Below are 14518 nucleotides of genomic sequence, written 5' to 3'. Positions count from 1 at the left end.
GTCTCAGCAACTCGTTTAAATAGCCGCATACCGCTGGCATTATTCAGTAGTTAGTTTAAATTTGTCAGCGGCACATTGTTCGGACGTGGTCTAGTATAAAATCGAAATAGTATAACTTCGTGTTTGGAATCACAAAGCATAACCGAAATGATTACGCTATCAATACTGTTAGCCCTAGTGTTGGGCCTGATAGGCTACATAGCCTATTCCATGCGCCAAAGTTTAAGCTATTGGCAGCAATTAGGAATACCATGCGAAGAACCAGATTCCAAAAGTGGCAATATAACCGGTTTGGGCAGTACCCGCAGCTTTGCTGACATTTGGTTACACACATATAAGAAATTCAAAGGCACCGGACCTTTTTGTGGATTCTATTGGGGACGTGGTGCCAATGTCTTTGTCCTAACACCAGAGTTGGCCAAGTTGGTGTTAATAAAAGATTTTAATAAATTCACAGATCGTGGATTCTACACCAATGTTAAGCACGATCCGCTGTCTGGACAACTCTTCTTGCTGGATGGTCATAAATGGCGCAGCATGCGCTCAAAGCTTTCGCCAACATTCACCTCCGGCAAAATGAAGTTGATGTATCCGGTGATTGTGCGCGTCGGTGAGGAACTGGCAAATATGTTTGCGAAAATGCAAAAGGAGGATCCAGTGATTGAGGTGAAAGAGCTGTTGGCACGCTTCACTACCGATGTGATTGGTACGTGTGCTTTCGGCATTGAGTGCAACAGCTTGAAGGATCCCAATTCGGAGTTCCGTGTAATGGGTCGCAAGGCCCTAACCGATGTGCGCTTTGGACCGTATGCGCGCTTTTTCGTCAACACATTCCCCAACTTGGCAAGATTTCTGCGCGTAAAGATGGTTCCCGATCACATTACTGATTTCTATATGCGCATTGTGCGCGAGAATATCGAATATCGTGAAAAGAATAACATCCGACGTAATGACTTCTTCGATATGTTGTTGGATTTGAAGAATAACAAGTTGATGAAATCCGAAGATGGTCAGAGTATGAGCATCACTGTAGAGGAATTGGCAGCGCAGGCGTACGTGTTCCTGATTGCCGGTTTTGAAACTTCATCGACCACACTGTCCTTTGCGCTCTACGAATTGGCGCAACATCAGGATGTGCAAGACCGCGCACGCCAGGAAATCAACGAAGTGCTCGAGCGCTATGACGGACAGTTCACCTACGAGTGTATGAGCGAAATGGTATACTTGAACCAAATCATATCGGGTAAGTTCAAACACCTCTATACTAGTGTTTTGAAGAAATGCTGAATATTTTGCTCTCTAATTGCAGAGACCTTACGTTTGTATACGGTGCTGCCAGTGTTGAATCGCAAGAGCTTGGTAGACTACCCGGTGCCCGGGCATCCGAAGTATATGATTAAGAAGAATATGAAGGTACTGATACCTGTGGGCGCTATGCATCGCGATCCAGATCTATATCCCAACCCAGATGACTTCAACCCCGATAATTTCGCACCGGAGAAGGTGGCCAAACGCGACTGCATTGAGTTCTTAGCCTTCGGCGAGGGTCCACGCAACTGCATTGGCATGCGCTTCGGACAGATGCAAGTGCGTGTCGGTTTGGCGTATTTGCTGAAGAACTTCAAGTTTAGCGTGTGCGACAAAACACCCATACCGATGCAATACAATTTAGCTAGCTACCTCGTCAGTTCCAAATCTGGCATTTACCTGCGTGTGGACAAAGTTTGATTGTTTTAGATTTAGATTTAAGTATTGCCTTGGCTACCTCAATTGACTCACCTTTTGAGAAAATATATTTTTATTATATAAATGTCTATGTATTTATAACAGTGATTGGAAATAATAAACCGTGTGGAATTAGCGGAGAAGAAAGCACCGTCTTTGGTTTAAGAATCGCCTATATTTACAATCGCAACTAGCTCTGGAGTAGATCTAGAAATGTATCGATGAATCAAATTACTGTTGTGGGATTTTTTTTAACTCAAGTGAGACCCGAGGGGGTTGTGATTTAATAGTCTTCCTACTTTCCGGAAGACACAAGACGGTGTTTTAATTTGAGTTCTGAGTCACCTTATTGGACGGTTTGTTTTGGAACGCTTATGGAACAAGTTATCCAGGGGGAAACCAAACAAAAAGAGTTGTCATGCTTTTGGGAGTACGTGATCTCACTCGCAGGACTAAAAGATATTGAATATGAGTATCTATAGTGTTGTGTAAGGTCAAGTATCTCTTGTGAGAGCATATAGGCAGAAAGTGCAAGTAATTTCTTCAGCGTTAATCTCACATTACAATATCTCACCCAAATAATAAACAATATGTCACAACTGCGATACTAAAGATATCAACGAATAAATGGTCACCATTGCTTTGACAAAAATTACGCTAAAAGAGATTAAAGCGCATAAAAATGGCTCGCTTACTCAAAAATAAATAATAATAATAAATAAAAATGAAATTACCTAAAATATTTCGTATCATTTCCGCAAATCACCTGGTAGAAATTACAAATCATCAACTCACGAAAAGCACCGTTATTGTTGAAGTAATTATTTGTCATTTTTGATTAAATAGTCCAGCCACTTAGAACGCTGATAAGCCGATAAGCGCGCGCGGCGTATACTCGTAACGGCACATAGTACAACAACATACAACACTCAGAGCAAACAGGTGTGAAATTAAAAAAAAGTACTTTGGTGTTTTATAAAAATTTGAAAATCATGTAGGCTTAACCCTTGTGAACGTTCACCTTTAGAAATGATTCAGCTGAAGACCCCACCATATGCGTGATATGGCATCTTTTTTATAAGAAGATTTTTAGGTAATCAATAATTTTTAGAACAATTTCTATATGATTTAACGATGGGTTCCGTTATCTTTGAGAGTACTACATAAAGCGTATAAATTTTAGCAGAAGCAGTCGGCATATCCGAATTATGAGATGTTGGAACACGTTAATGTATGTGATTGGCGTTGCAACCGTTTAGCCGGTTATAGCCGAATCGACGATAGTGCGCCACCTGTCTCTCTCCTTTGCAGTTCGGCGCCAGTTGGAGATCCCAAGTGTAACCAGGTCGCTCTCCACCTGGTCCCTCCAACGGAGTGGAGGCCTTCCCCTTCCTCGGCTTCCTCCGGCGGGTACTGCATCGAACACTTTCAGGGCTGGAGTGTTTTCGTCCATTCGGACAACATGACCTAGCCAGCGTAGCCGCTGTCTTTTTATTCGCTGAACTATGTCAATGTCGTCGTATAACTCGTACAGCTCATCGTTCCATCGTCTGCGGTATTCGCCGTTGCCAATGTTCTGAGGACCATAAATCTTGCGCAAAATTTTCCTCTCGAAAACTCCTAGTGTCGTCTCATCTGATGTTGACATCGTCCAAGCTTCTGCACCGTAAAGCAGGACGGGAATGATAAGTGACTTGTAGAGCTTGATTTTGGTTCGTCGAGAGAGGACTTTACTGTTCAATTGCCTACTCAGTCCAAAGTAGCACCTGTTGGCAAGAGTTATTCTGCGCTGGATTTCGAGGCTGACATTGTTCGTGTTGTTGATGCTGGTTCCCAGGTATACGAAATTATCTACGACCTCGAAGTTATGACTGTCAACAGTGACGTGGGAGCCAAGACGCGAATGCGCCGACTGTTTGTTTGATGACAGGAGATATTTCGTCTTGTCCTCATTCACCTCCAGACCCATTCGCTTCGCCTCCTTATCCATGCGGGAAAAAGCAGAACAAACGGCGCGGTTGTTGCTTCCGATGATATCAATATCATCGGCGTACGCCAAAAGCTGTACACTCTTGTAGAAGATTGTACCTTCTCGGTTTAGCTTTGCAGCTCTTATAATTTTTTCCAGCATCAGGTTAAAGAAGTCGCACGATAGTGAGTCACCTTGTCTGAAACCTCGTTTGGTATCGAACGGCTCGGAGAGGTCCTTCCCAATCATGACGGAGCTTTTGGTGTTGCTCAACGTCAATTTACACAGCCGTATTAGTTTTGCGGGGATACCAAATTCAGACATCGCGGCGTAAAGGCAACTCCTTTTCGTGCTGTCGAAAGCAGCTTTAAAATCGACAAAAAGGTGGTGTGTGTCGATCCTCTTTTCTCGGGTCTTTTCCAAGATTTGGCGCATGGTGAATATCTGGTCAGTTGTCGATTTTCCAGGTCTAAAGCCACACTGATAAGGTCCAATCAGTTTGTTGACGGTGGGCTTTAGTCTTTCACACAATACGCTCGATAGAACCTTGTATGCGATATTTAGGAGGCTGATCCCACGGTAATTGGCGCAGTTTGTGGGATCTCCCTTTTTATGGATTGGGCAGAGCACACTGAGATTCCAATCGTCAGGCATGCTTTCTTCCGACCATATTCTGCAAAGAAGCTGATGCATGCACCTTATCAGTTCTTCGCCGCCGTATTTGAATAGTTCTGCCGGTAATCTATCGGCCCCCGCTGCTTTGTTGTTCTTCAAGCGGGTAATTGCTATTCGAATTTCTTCATGGTCGGGTAATGGAACATCTGTTCCATCGTCATCGATTGGGGGATCGGGTTCGCCATCTCCTGGTGTTGTACTCTCACTGCCATTCAGCAGGTCGGAGAAGTGTTCCCTCCATAATCCCAGTATGCCCTGGACATCGGTTACCAGATTACCACCTTGGTCTCTACATGAGGATGCTCCGGTCTTGAAACCTTCGTTAAGTCGCTTCATTTTTTCATAAAATTTTCGAGCATTCCCTCTGTCTGCCAGCTTCTCAAGCTCTTCGTACTCACGCATTTCGGCCTCTTTCTTTTTTGTCTGCAAATGCGTCTCGCTTCCCTCTTCAGCTCTCGGTATCTATCCCATCCCGCACGTGTTGTGGTCGTTTGCAATGTTGCGAGGTAGGCAGTCTGTTTTCTCTCCGCTGCCAGACGGCACTCCTCATCGTACCAGCTTGTTTTTTGTCGTTGCCGAAAACCAATTGTTTCGGCTGCAGCGGTACGCAGTGAGTTTGAGATGCCGTTCCACAGTTCCCTTATACCGAGATGCTGATGAGTGCTCTCAGAGAGCAGGAGTGCAAGTCGAGTAGAGTATTTCGTGGCTGTCTGTTGCGATTGCAGCTTTTCGACGTCGAACCTTCCTTGTGTTTGTTGACGGGCATTCTTTGCTGCACAGAGGCGGGTGCGTATCTTCGCTGCGACCAGATAATGGTCCGAGTCTATATTTGGTCCTCGGAGCGTACGCACGTCTAAAACACAGGAGACATGTCTTCCGTCTATCACAACGTGATCGATTTGGTTCCGCGTGTTTCGATCAGGAGACAGCCAAGTAGCTTGATGTATTTTCTTATGCTGGAATCTGGTACTACAGACGACCATATTTCGGGCCCCAGCGAAGTCGATCAGCCTCAGGCCGTTTGGCGATGTTTCGTCATGGAGGCTGAATTTTCCGACTGTTGTGCCAAAGACACCTTCTTTACCCACCCTGGCGTTAAAATCACCAAGCACGACTTTTACATCGTGGCGGGGGCAGCGCTCATAGGTGCGTTCTAGGCGCTCATAGAAAGCATCTTTGGTCACATCGTCCTTCTCTTCCGTTGGGGCGTGGGCGCAAATCAGCGATATGTTGAAGAACCTCGCTTTGATGCGGATTGTGGCTAGACGTTCATCCACCGGGGTGAATGCCAGGACTCTGCGACGGAGTCTCTCTCCCACCACAAATCCAACACCAAATTTGCGCTCCTTTATATGGCCGCTGTAGTAGATGTCACAAGGACCCACCTTCTTCCGTCCTTGTCCCGTCCATCGCACTTCTTGGATGGCGGTGATGTCAGCCTTAAGTCGTATGAGGACATCAACCAGCTGGGCAGAGGCACCTTCCCAATTAAGGGTCCGGACATTCCAGGTGCATGCCCTTATATCATTATCCTTAAAACGTTTGCAGGGGTCGTCATCAAAAGGGGGGTGTCTCATCCGAGGCTTTCGTAGATTTTTCATTGGGGGGTGTTTTTATGTGGTGGGTCCCAAACCCTACGCACAACCGCATAAGCGGGCTTCGCCTTCTCACTTTAGCTCGCCTTCAAACGGATGTCTGTTGGCTACCCAGAGGATACTTGGTCTAAAACCGGAAGTCGTGAGCTGCTTGAACCATGTGGAGAAGAATCGTTTCTGGCCACTCCCAAGTGAGTGACAATCAAAAACTTTCCTCACTTGCGTGAACTTCTACACATGATCCATCCTCTAACACGTTAATGCCTACTCAAAATCTATAAGATCGGCTGAGTGTGCTCTAGATTAGTCTGTATTTAGGTCGAACAATTATATATAAAAGGTTTTTCAAAAAATACGCTACAAAAGTAGATCGATAGACGACGCCATATTTTTTCCGCACTTTTGACATTTCTCTTCAGTAAGGTTGACATTTAATCATTGAAAGATTTACGATTTTTCAAACTATAAGTTTCTTCGGTCTCGAATCAATTCACATACTCAACGAGTTCCATTGCTTTATTATAAAGGTACGATGTTAAGGGTTAAGTGAATATGAGTTGAGAATTTTACCGCTTTTATCAGCATATTTATCAGGTTTTACTAAACTTATGACGGAATATATATGACTATGTGTATGTGGAGGACAAATCTTCAGAGTTAAATATATCAAATATAATATACATGGTACTTAATATGAAAACAACGCCAATGACTGTGAAAATCATGTCGGATAGGAATTTTGCAACTCATGTCACATATTACAATAATAGTAGTGCTCTTCCGGTGATTCCCTCACGTTCTGATGGTTTCGATTGGTGTTAATAGTGACTGTCTGAGAGATATTATATATAAAAATCCATTCGTACCTGGAACAAAAAAGATAAACTTAGAGTTCGGCTTTTGTTAATTTTTGAATTGAATTAAGTTTAACTCGGTGGACTGTTTGATTTATGTTTTAGGGTTTTGTCTAGTACAAAGGAGTGTGTTTGAAGACTTCAAATAATTAGTCAGTCTACTCTCTGCGTTCCTAGGGCAGTTTTGTTCCATTGTGACTAGGGAATATTGTTTGAGATATAATTGAGGATTTGTTATGTTCCCCACAAACTACAGTTTGTTGACCATTTGGCTTAATTTAAGGGTTGTAAGTGGGTATTGTCTTAAACTCGTTGGTAAGTGTTTTAAAATACTTCTCTACTTCGGTTATGATTTCTCATACGTTACTTTGTTACACTCAGTTTTGTTAGCTCTTCGAATAGCGTGTTTAATTAATATCGGCTCAAACGAAATATAGCTCAAATCTAACTAAGGAATGTCACATCCTGTACGCGCTCTCGTGTAGGTTGTGACTCAATAGGCCCTTGCTGAGATTATATTTCAATGAAGGCTGTTGATAATAAAAGATCTTGCGAGATTAAAGTGATCTATATTACGTATAATAAGTGTGGATGAATACTTATTCATTTATCTACCGCAGTGTATTTGGTATTCTGCTAAGAAAATAACCGCGAGCATAGTTTTTTGATTCAGAATAAACAAAGTTTTGCTTAACGAGAGAACGAAAGCGTTAAGTTTTCTACATAAGACTACTTTTAACTTTTTATTATTTTAAGATTTTTTTAATCCGTTTCCATGTACAACAACAGTGTAATTAAAAAAAGATAAACAATTATATAGTAATAAAGATTACGCATTATGCAAGAGCGAGAGTCGCACATAAATTAAAAATTCTTCTCTAGAGATAACCAGTTTTACTCTTTTTAGCTGGTCCGTTGGATTATTATGGTTGCCGGTAATGTGTAAGAAGAGTACTTTCAGCAACACAAGATATCTCTATGGCATTTTTTCTCTGGGTTCTATATATGTGTGTATGTGTATTCGAATGGAGGAGCTTAAAAGTATTTTTGGCACACAAATTTTGGTAAATTGCGCATTGATTTAAATTTTTGCACAAAGTTTGAGAGTGTAAACAAACATACATATGTGTAGATATTGATACGCCAACGGGAGCGTATTCAACGCATGACGGTTAATATTAAATTTCTTAAGGGGCGCTTGATGCAAAATTAAAAACTATCCAGATTAATGAAATATGCTTTGTTTTCACTGTTAAGTTAACGGTTTATTAAATTTTAAGCAATATATTAATTACTTTCGAACAAGTTCGAAGGAAAGTAGTTTTGAACCAGCAACAATTAGCTTAAAATAATGGAATGCGGTGAAATAATCATTAACCCATGGTAACCCAACTGGAAAGGCAAGTAATAAACTAATTAATGAAATTTGAGGTTATATAAGTAATGAAAAGTTAGGTTCTGGTATGAACCATTTAACTTGTGGTTATGTTTGAGGTATTGAATAATATCTAAGAAAAATTATATGCTCTTCCCAAATTTTCGTAACGGGTACAAATGCACAAAAATACGAAATTCATTCAGTCCACTTATATTTAAAAAATCATGTAATTATGATTACAGCGTCGGCTACTGAAGAAAGTTTATAAAAGCGATTGCAAGTGCATGCAGCGCCCAGTTACAAAGAAGAAGTGCAGATTGCCTGCACAGGATGCACTGACCACTCGCGTAAAGAGCGAAAAACGCCGAAAAATTCCGGCAAAATAAAACACGCGCAGTGACGCATTTCAAACACAACAACAGAAGTCTTTATTTACTCCATTCACGATGTCAATGACCGCCGTATTGCTGACGCTCATCCTCACGCTGTTTGTCGCGCTGTGTGCTTTTATGCAGCGCCGCTTGAGCTACTGGCGCAGACACGGCATAGCACATGACAAGCCCAACTGGCTGCTAGGCAATTTGGCGGGCATACAGCGTACCGTGAGCTTCGCCGATATCAGTCGCAATATCTACTTGAAGTACAAGGGCACGGGCCCATTCTGCGGCTTCTATTTCTTTCTGCGCCCAGCGGTGGTGCTCTTGGATGTGGATTTGATCAAAAATGTGCTGATAAAAGACTTTGTGAACTTCGCCGATCGCGGCATGTTCAACAATGAGCGCGACGATCCGCTGACCGGTCACCTCTTCCTTTTGGATGGGCACAAGTGGCGCAGCTTGCGTGGTAAACTCTCGTCGACTTTTTCGTCGGGCAAAATGAAATTCATGTTCCCCACCATCGTAGAGGTGACACACAATTTGGTCGATGTGTTGGGCGAACAGCTGCGTGTGGACAATGTCGTCGAGTTGAAGGAGATCTTGGCGCGTTTCACCACCGATGTTATTGGTAAAGTGGCTTTCGGCATTGCCTGTAATTCGTTGCGTGATCCAGAGGCGGAATTTCGCATTATGGGACGACGTTCATTTAGCGAAGAGCGCCACGGCCCAGTGGTGAGTGGTTTCCTTCACAGCTTTCCGAATTTGGCGCGCCGCTTGCGCATGCGTTCGATAAATGATGACATTAGCGATTTCTTTATGCGCATTGTGCGCGAAACTGTGGAGTACCGCGAGCAGAACAACATCAAATGCAATGATTTCATGAGCATTCTAATTGATTTGCGAAACGATAAGAAACTGCGCGGTGAGCACGGCGAGGAGAAATGCCTCACAATGGCGGAGATGGCCGCGCAGACATTTGTCTTTTTCATAGCCGGTTTCGAGACCTCCTCAACCACAATGTCTTTCGCATTGTACGAAATGGCCCTACAGCCACAGTTACAGGAACGTTTACGGCGCGAGGTGCTGCACACATTTGCGAAGCACAATAATGAGTTCACCTACGAGTGTCTGCAAGAAATGCAGTACATGGATCAGGTGGTAGCTGGTATGTTTACAAATTTACTTAGCCTTGCTTTTTCTTTCTAATTTAACAAATCCTTTTAAAGAAACCCTGCGGAAATACACCGTTGTACCACAGTTAAACCGACAAGCTTTGAGCGATTACCCGGTGCCGGGCCATCCGAATTATGTTATTAAGAAGGGCATGACGGTGCTCATACCCTCGGTGGGTGTACACTACGACCCCGATATCTATCCAAACCCAGATCATTGGGATCCAGATCGTTTTACGCCGGAAAAGCGTCAGCTGCGTGAGACTGTTGAGTGGCTGCCCTTTGGTGAGGGTCCGCGGAATTGTATTGGCCAGCGCTTCGGACGCATGCAGATTCGAATCGGCTTGGCGCATTTGTTGCGCAAATATCGGTTCAAGGTATGCCACAAAACGGAGACACCTTTAAAGATGAATGTCAAGTCATTTCTGGTCAATACACTTAACGGTATATACTTGAGAGTAGAAGAATTGGAGACAAAAAATTGATATGAATTAAACAAGTTATTATTATGAGTAACAATACTAAGCACGTATTTCATTTTTTAGAGAAACAAATATCATGAACATATTATGTCTTGCACAAATTCTCAGCAATAAATCGAATTTCAGATACTTTATAGGACTTCGGCGTACTTTGTAAAATATGGTTCTAAATACTTTAAAGCTTATCTGAAATAAAGATTGAGAAATTGAGTCCTTTTTCCATACTATATTACGAGTATTTTACAAACTTTACCCACCTTCGGTTAAAGTTGGGCTTTTATCTTAATTCTCATGCTTTCATCTTAGCTTAAACGCTCCGCATGTAAATACAATCCACTTTGTGGTTTGAGTAGCAAACTCGCTTCATCATATACCATCGGAGTGGGAGTGCGAGAGCAGGCTGAAAATTTATATTTGCTCAGCAGTGATATGAGACCAATTCGGATTAACACCTGACCAAAACGCATGCCTATGCAGTTGCGTGGGCCTTCACCGAAGGGTAACCAAGCCATCGAATGGCGACGGGCTATCTTTTCAGTTTCAAAACGTTCTGGCTTGAATTTCTCCGGCTCTGGGAAGATCTCCGGATCATGCTGTATGGCTTCAATGGGTATGAGTACCTTAGTGCCAGCATATATAACAGAACCCGCTACTGCGGTCTCGTAATCCTCATTCGAAACGCGTTCGATATAGGGGTTAATCGGATATTTGCGTAAGGTTTCTGTGAAGGAAAAAACTTGCTAGAAATCTCGATGTATGTTTGGTATATAACTCTACTTTACCTGCAATCACCATATCCAGATACTGCATTTCGTTAAGTGACTCCGCAGTGAGTTTGCCTTCTTGCTTTTCGAGAGTCTCCGTAATTTCTTGCCGCAATTTGGTTTGTACCTTCTGATTGAGCGCCAATTCGTAAAGCGCGAAAGTCAAAGTTGCGGATGAGGTTTCATAGCCGGCGCTGAAGAACAAAGCGGAGTTAGCTATAATCTCGTCAAGAGTTAATCTCTGTCCGTCTTCCTGAGTGTTCTTCAGCTCGATCAGTGCGCTCATCAGATCATCACGTTTACTCTTATTCTCCTCGCGTTGTACTATCGAACCGCCCACTAAGCGGTAATAGAAATCACGTACTTCTTGTAGTGTCTGACGTAAGTGACAGCGTTGTGCCAGCTTTGGCAGGCATTGCATCAAAGCAATTGCCACAGCGCTGCGTTGGCTTGAAGCGATACGCTGTGTGACCGTGCGGAATTCGGTATCTGGAGATGCGAGACTATTGCACTCCAAACCTAGTATACCGTTGGCTATAACATCTGTGGTGTAGCGTTCCAACAGGTCATGCACATCCAGTTCATCATCAGCACTTTGTAGTTTCGCAAATGTTTGCGTTAATTGATCCCCTACTTTGGAGACGATCGGTATGAGGGAGTGTGTTTTACCTGTCGTGAAGAGAGGCGTTAGTTTTCTGCGCAAGGCGCGCCACGCATCCCCTTCCAAACTAAAGAGATTCTCCGAAAATGCATCATCACGTTTATTATGGTACAAACCACGACCATCGAATTTCTGAAAATCTCGTATGAGTATACTGCGTGCCAAATCCAAATCCGTCACTAGAGCCACTGGATTGATGAGCAAATAGAAACCACAAAACGGACCGTCGCTATGCTTATACTTATCGTAAGTTTCACGTAACGTCACGGCGAGTTGGCGCGTGATGGCAAGACTTTGTAGATTTCCAAGTATAAAAGCCGGCTGATCGTGTGCTACACCGCGACGGCTCCAATAGACCATACGCGAGCGTAGCATACCAACAATCATTGTGAAGAGGCCCAAGAGCGCATAGAGCGCAATTACGATACCGTAGGCCAACATAGCGGTGGAGTGCGGCTGAGTTGAGCGACGCGGCAATATACAACAGCTAGCCGGCGGCGGACGAAGAGTTACGGCGTGGTGCGAACGTACGAAAGGCCGCGATAGAACTGAAGGCGGGAGCAGTTCGATATGAGTGGAATTTCATATCAATACCCCAGTAGTGAGAGACAGCAGCGCTCCGGTGATGGAATATCCATTTGAGAGAACGGTAAATGAGAGAGTGTTATCAGATAGGTTGTGTGGAGAGTCAGACCTACTTTTTTGTAAACTTAAATACACATGTACCGGCCTTCATACGCATGTTAAATGTGATTTGATTAGATTAGCACTTTCGACTACTAAAGAAAAGCGGAATCTACAGTAGGTTAACGAAATATTGAGCATTGAGTTAGAATACAAAAACTATTAGATAGATATATTCATATTGGCTTACTAATACAGTATATTTGAAAGCAAAAATAGTATATATTACATATCTAATATATCACTTAAGTAATCACTCTTTCACCTAAAGTTTAACTAATTTGCTCATTCACGTCTAATCGGTTGGGCGCCCTCTACTCTGTCCACTCTGAGTTGAATGCCGTTCGCTGGTGAGACCAAACACGACACTTTTGCCAACGGACAGGGTATTTCGGTTTCGGCGGCGACACTAAATCGAAAATGACGCAGCAAATAAATGAGACCAATGCTGGTCTGCATTCTGCCGAAGCGCATGCCGATACAGTTGCGTGGACCCTCGCCGAAAGGCAGCCAAGTGCAAGCGGGTCGGCGTTGAATTTCTTCAGCAGTGAAACGGGCTGGCTCGAAGCGCTCGGGATCCGGATAATACTGCGGGTCATAATGTATGGCTATGGTGGGTATAATGACCAGAGTGCCTTTTTCAATATAATATTTGGGGTCGCCAGTGTCGTAGTGTGCCTGTGCCTTGCGCATCAGATTCGGCACGATCGGGTACATGCGTAGCGTTTCTACAAGTGCATAGATACACAGCTGAGCTCAATTTAGAGAATATATATTTAAGTGTGGGAACTTACCACATATTACTTGATGCAGATACCTCATCTGCTTAACACACTCGTATGTGAGCTGTTCATTGTTGGCAGCCAGCACCTCGTTGATATCGCGTCTCAGTTGCTCCTGTATATCGGGATGCTGCGCCAGCAGGTAGAGTGCAAAACTCATTGTTGTGGCTGAGGTCTCGAATCCCGCCAAAAATATCAAAAAAGTCTGTGCGGCTATTTCGTTTACACTCAGTCCCTCAATACGTTTGCCGTCCGCATCCTCGCGTTCCCGCATATCGATTAGTAAGTCCAGAAAATCATTACGACGCAGCTTCGAGTTTTTACGGTACTCAAGCGTGTCTTCCACGAGCTTGATGTAAAAGTCGTGCACATGCTGTGATATGATGCGCATACCCAGAAAGCGTGCAATGCGCGGAAAGCTAAAGATCAACCCCTCGACGAGTTTGTTGTGACGCCGCCGATGCACAAAACTATTCGTGACCAATACGAAGTCAGGTGTCTCCGCATTCAGGCTGTTGCACTCGATCCCGAAAGCACAAGTGCCGATCGTATCGGTGGTGTAACGCCCGGTAAGATCGGATATAGGCAGCACTTTGCCGTGACCCATCGCATCACCATCACCTATGCGGGTGTAAAATGTTTCGGCGAAACGCTCACCCACCGCATTGACCATATGAAACATGTTCTTCATTTTGCCCGAGGTGAAGGTCGGTGTGAGTTTGGCGCGCAAACGTTTCCAACCATCGACTTCGGCAAAGAACATATTACCCGAAAGCGGATCATCGTGCGCATTATTGTAGAGTCCACGATCCGAGAAGTAGTTGAAGTCCTTCACGAGTATCTTTTTCACCAACTCCAAGTCCACTATAAGCGCCGAATTGGCGGCGAGCAAAAAGAAACCCGCAAACGGGCCAGTGCCCTTGAACTGCTGGTAGGACTCACGCAGAATCTGCACCACATGCTTGGTGGTCATAGACATGAGTACAATGGGCTTGCTGTGCGGTATGCCGCGTCGCCGCCAATAGCTCTGCTGACGCAGAAACCAAATCGTAATTAGCAATGCGATGCCAATGAGCAGACCGAGCAGCACTGACACGTCCATCGTTGGTTCTTGTAATGAGCACAGTGAAAACAGTTTTGAAAGTGCATTGTGTCTTAAATACCACCAATGTGGTGAGGCTGCAGACGCCAAAAGAAGCCAAAATATTGAAGTTGGACGGTTAAAAGCGAATAATTACAAAATTATAAATATCACATATTTGTGCGTTAAACGTGCCGGCCAAAAAAGTCCTACACACACAGCACTTTGGTTATTCGAAAAAATAGAAGAAGCAAAGCGTACGGTTACAAGGTAATGCTTTTAAGTGCAGCTGTACGCAAATGTTGGCCAGATTTTGTGG

The 14518-nt window shown here is 43.8% G+C and overlaps 3 protein-coding genes across 3 annotated transcripts; 2 read left to right on the top strand and 1 right to left on the bottom strand.

The window, feature by feature from the left end:
* Positions 1-27: 27 nt before the first annotated feature.
* Positions 28-1872, top strand: LOC105219714 (cytochrome P450 6a9). The gene is made up of 2 exons (XM_011196012.3): positions 28-1243; positions 1310-1872. The coding sequence occupies exons 1-2, from the start codon at positions 148-150 to the stop codon at positions 1726-1728; spliced, it is 1515 nt and encodes a 504-aa protein (XP_011194314.2). The 5' UTR covers positions 28-147; the 3' UTR covers positions 1729-1872.
* A 6593-nt stretch (positions 1873-8465) lies between these two features.
* On the top strand, positions 8466-10454 carry LOC105219716 (cytochrome P450 6a9-like). The gene is made up of 2 exons (XM_011196014.3): positions 8466-9738; positions 9800-10454. Exons 1-2 carry the CDS (start codon positions 8643-8645, stop codon positions 10228-10230), a joined length of 1527 nt encoding a protein of 508 aa, XP_011194316.2. The 5' UTR covers positions 8466-8642; the 3' UTR covers positions 10231-10454.
* On the bottom strand, positions 10234-14247 carry LOC105219723 (uncharacterized). Its single transcript, XM_054235103.1, has 5 exons — positions 13131-14247; positions 12630-13064; positions 11010-12233; positions 10485-10948; positions 10234-10413 (listed from the first exon to the last, which is right to left on the bottom strand). Exons 1-4 carry the CDS (start codon positions 14218-14220, stop codon positions 10530-10532), a joined length of 3168 nt encoding a protein of 1055 aa, XP_054091078.1. The 5' UTR covers positions 14221-14247; the 3' UTR covers positions 10234-10413; positions 10485-10529.
* Between the last annotated feature and the right edge of the window lie 271 nt (positions 14248-14518).

The sequence above is a fragment of the Zeugodacus cucurbitae genome, chromosome 6, assembly GCF_028554725.1.
Source record: "Zeugodacus cucurbitae isolate PBARC_wt_2022May chromosome 6, idZeuCucr1.2, whole genome shotgun sequence".
NCBI lineage: Eukaryota > Metazoa > Arthropoda > Insecta > Diptera > Tephritidae > Zeugodacus > Zeugodacus cucurbitae.
Note: the sequence above shows the minus strand (reverse complement) of the source record. Positions and strands in the feature narration are given on the sequence as shown.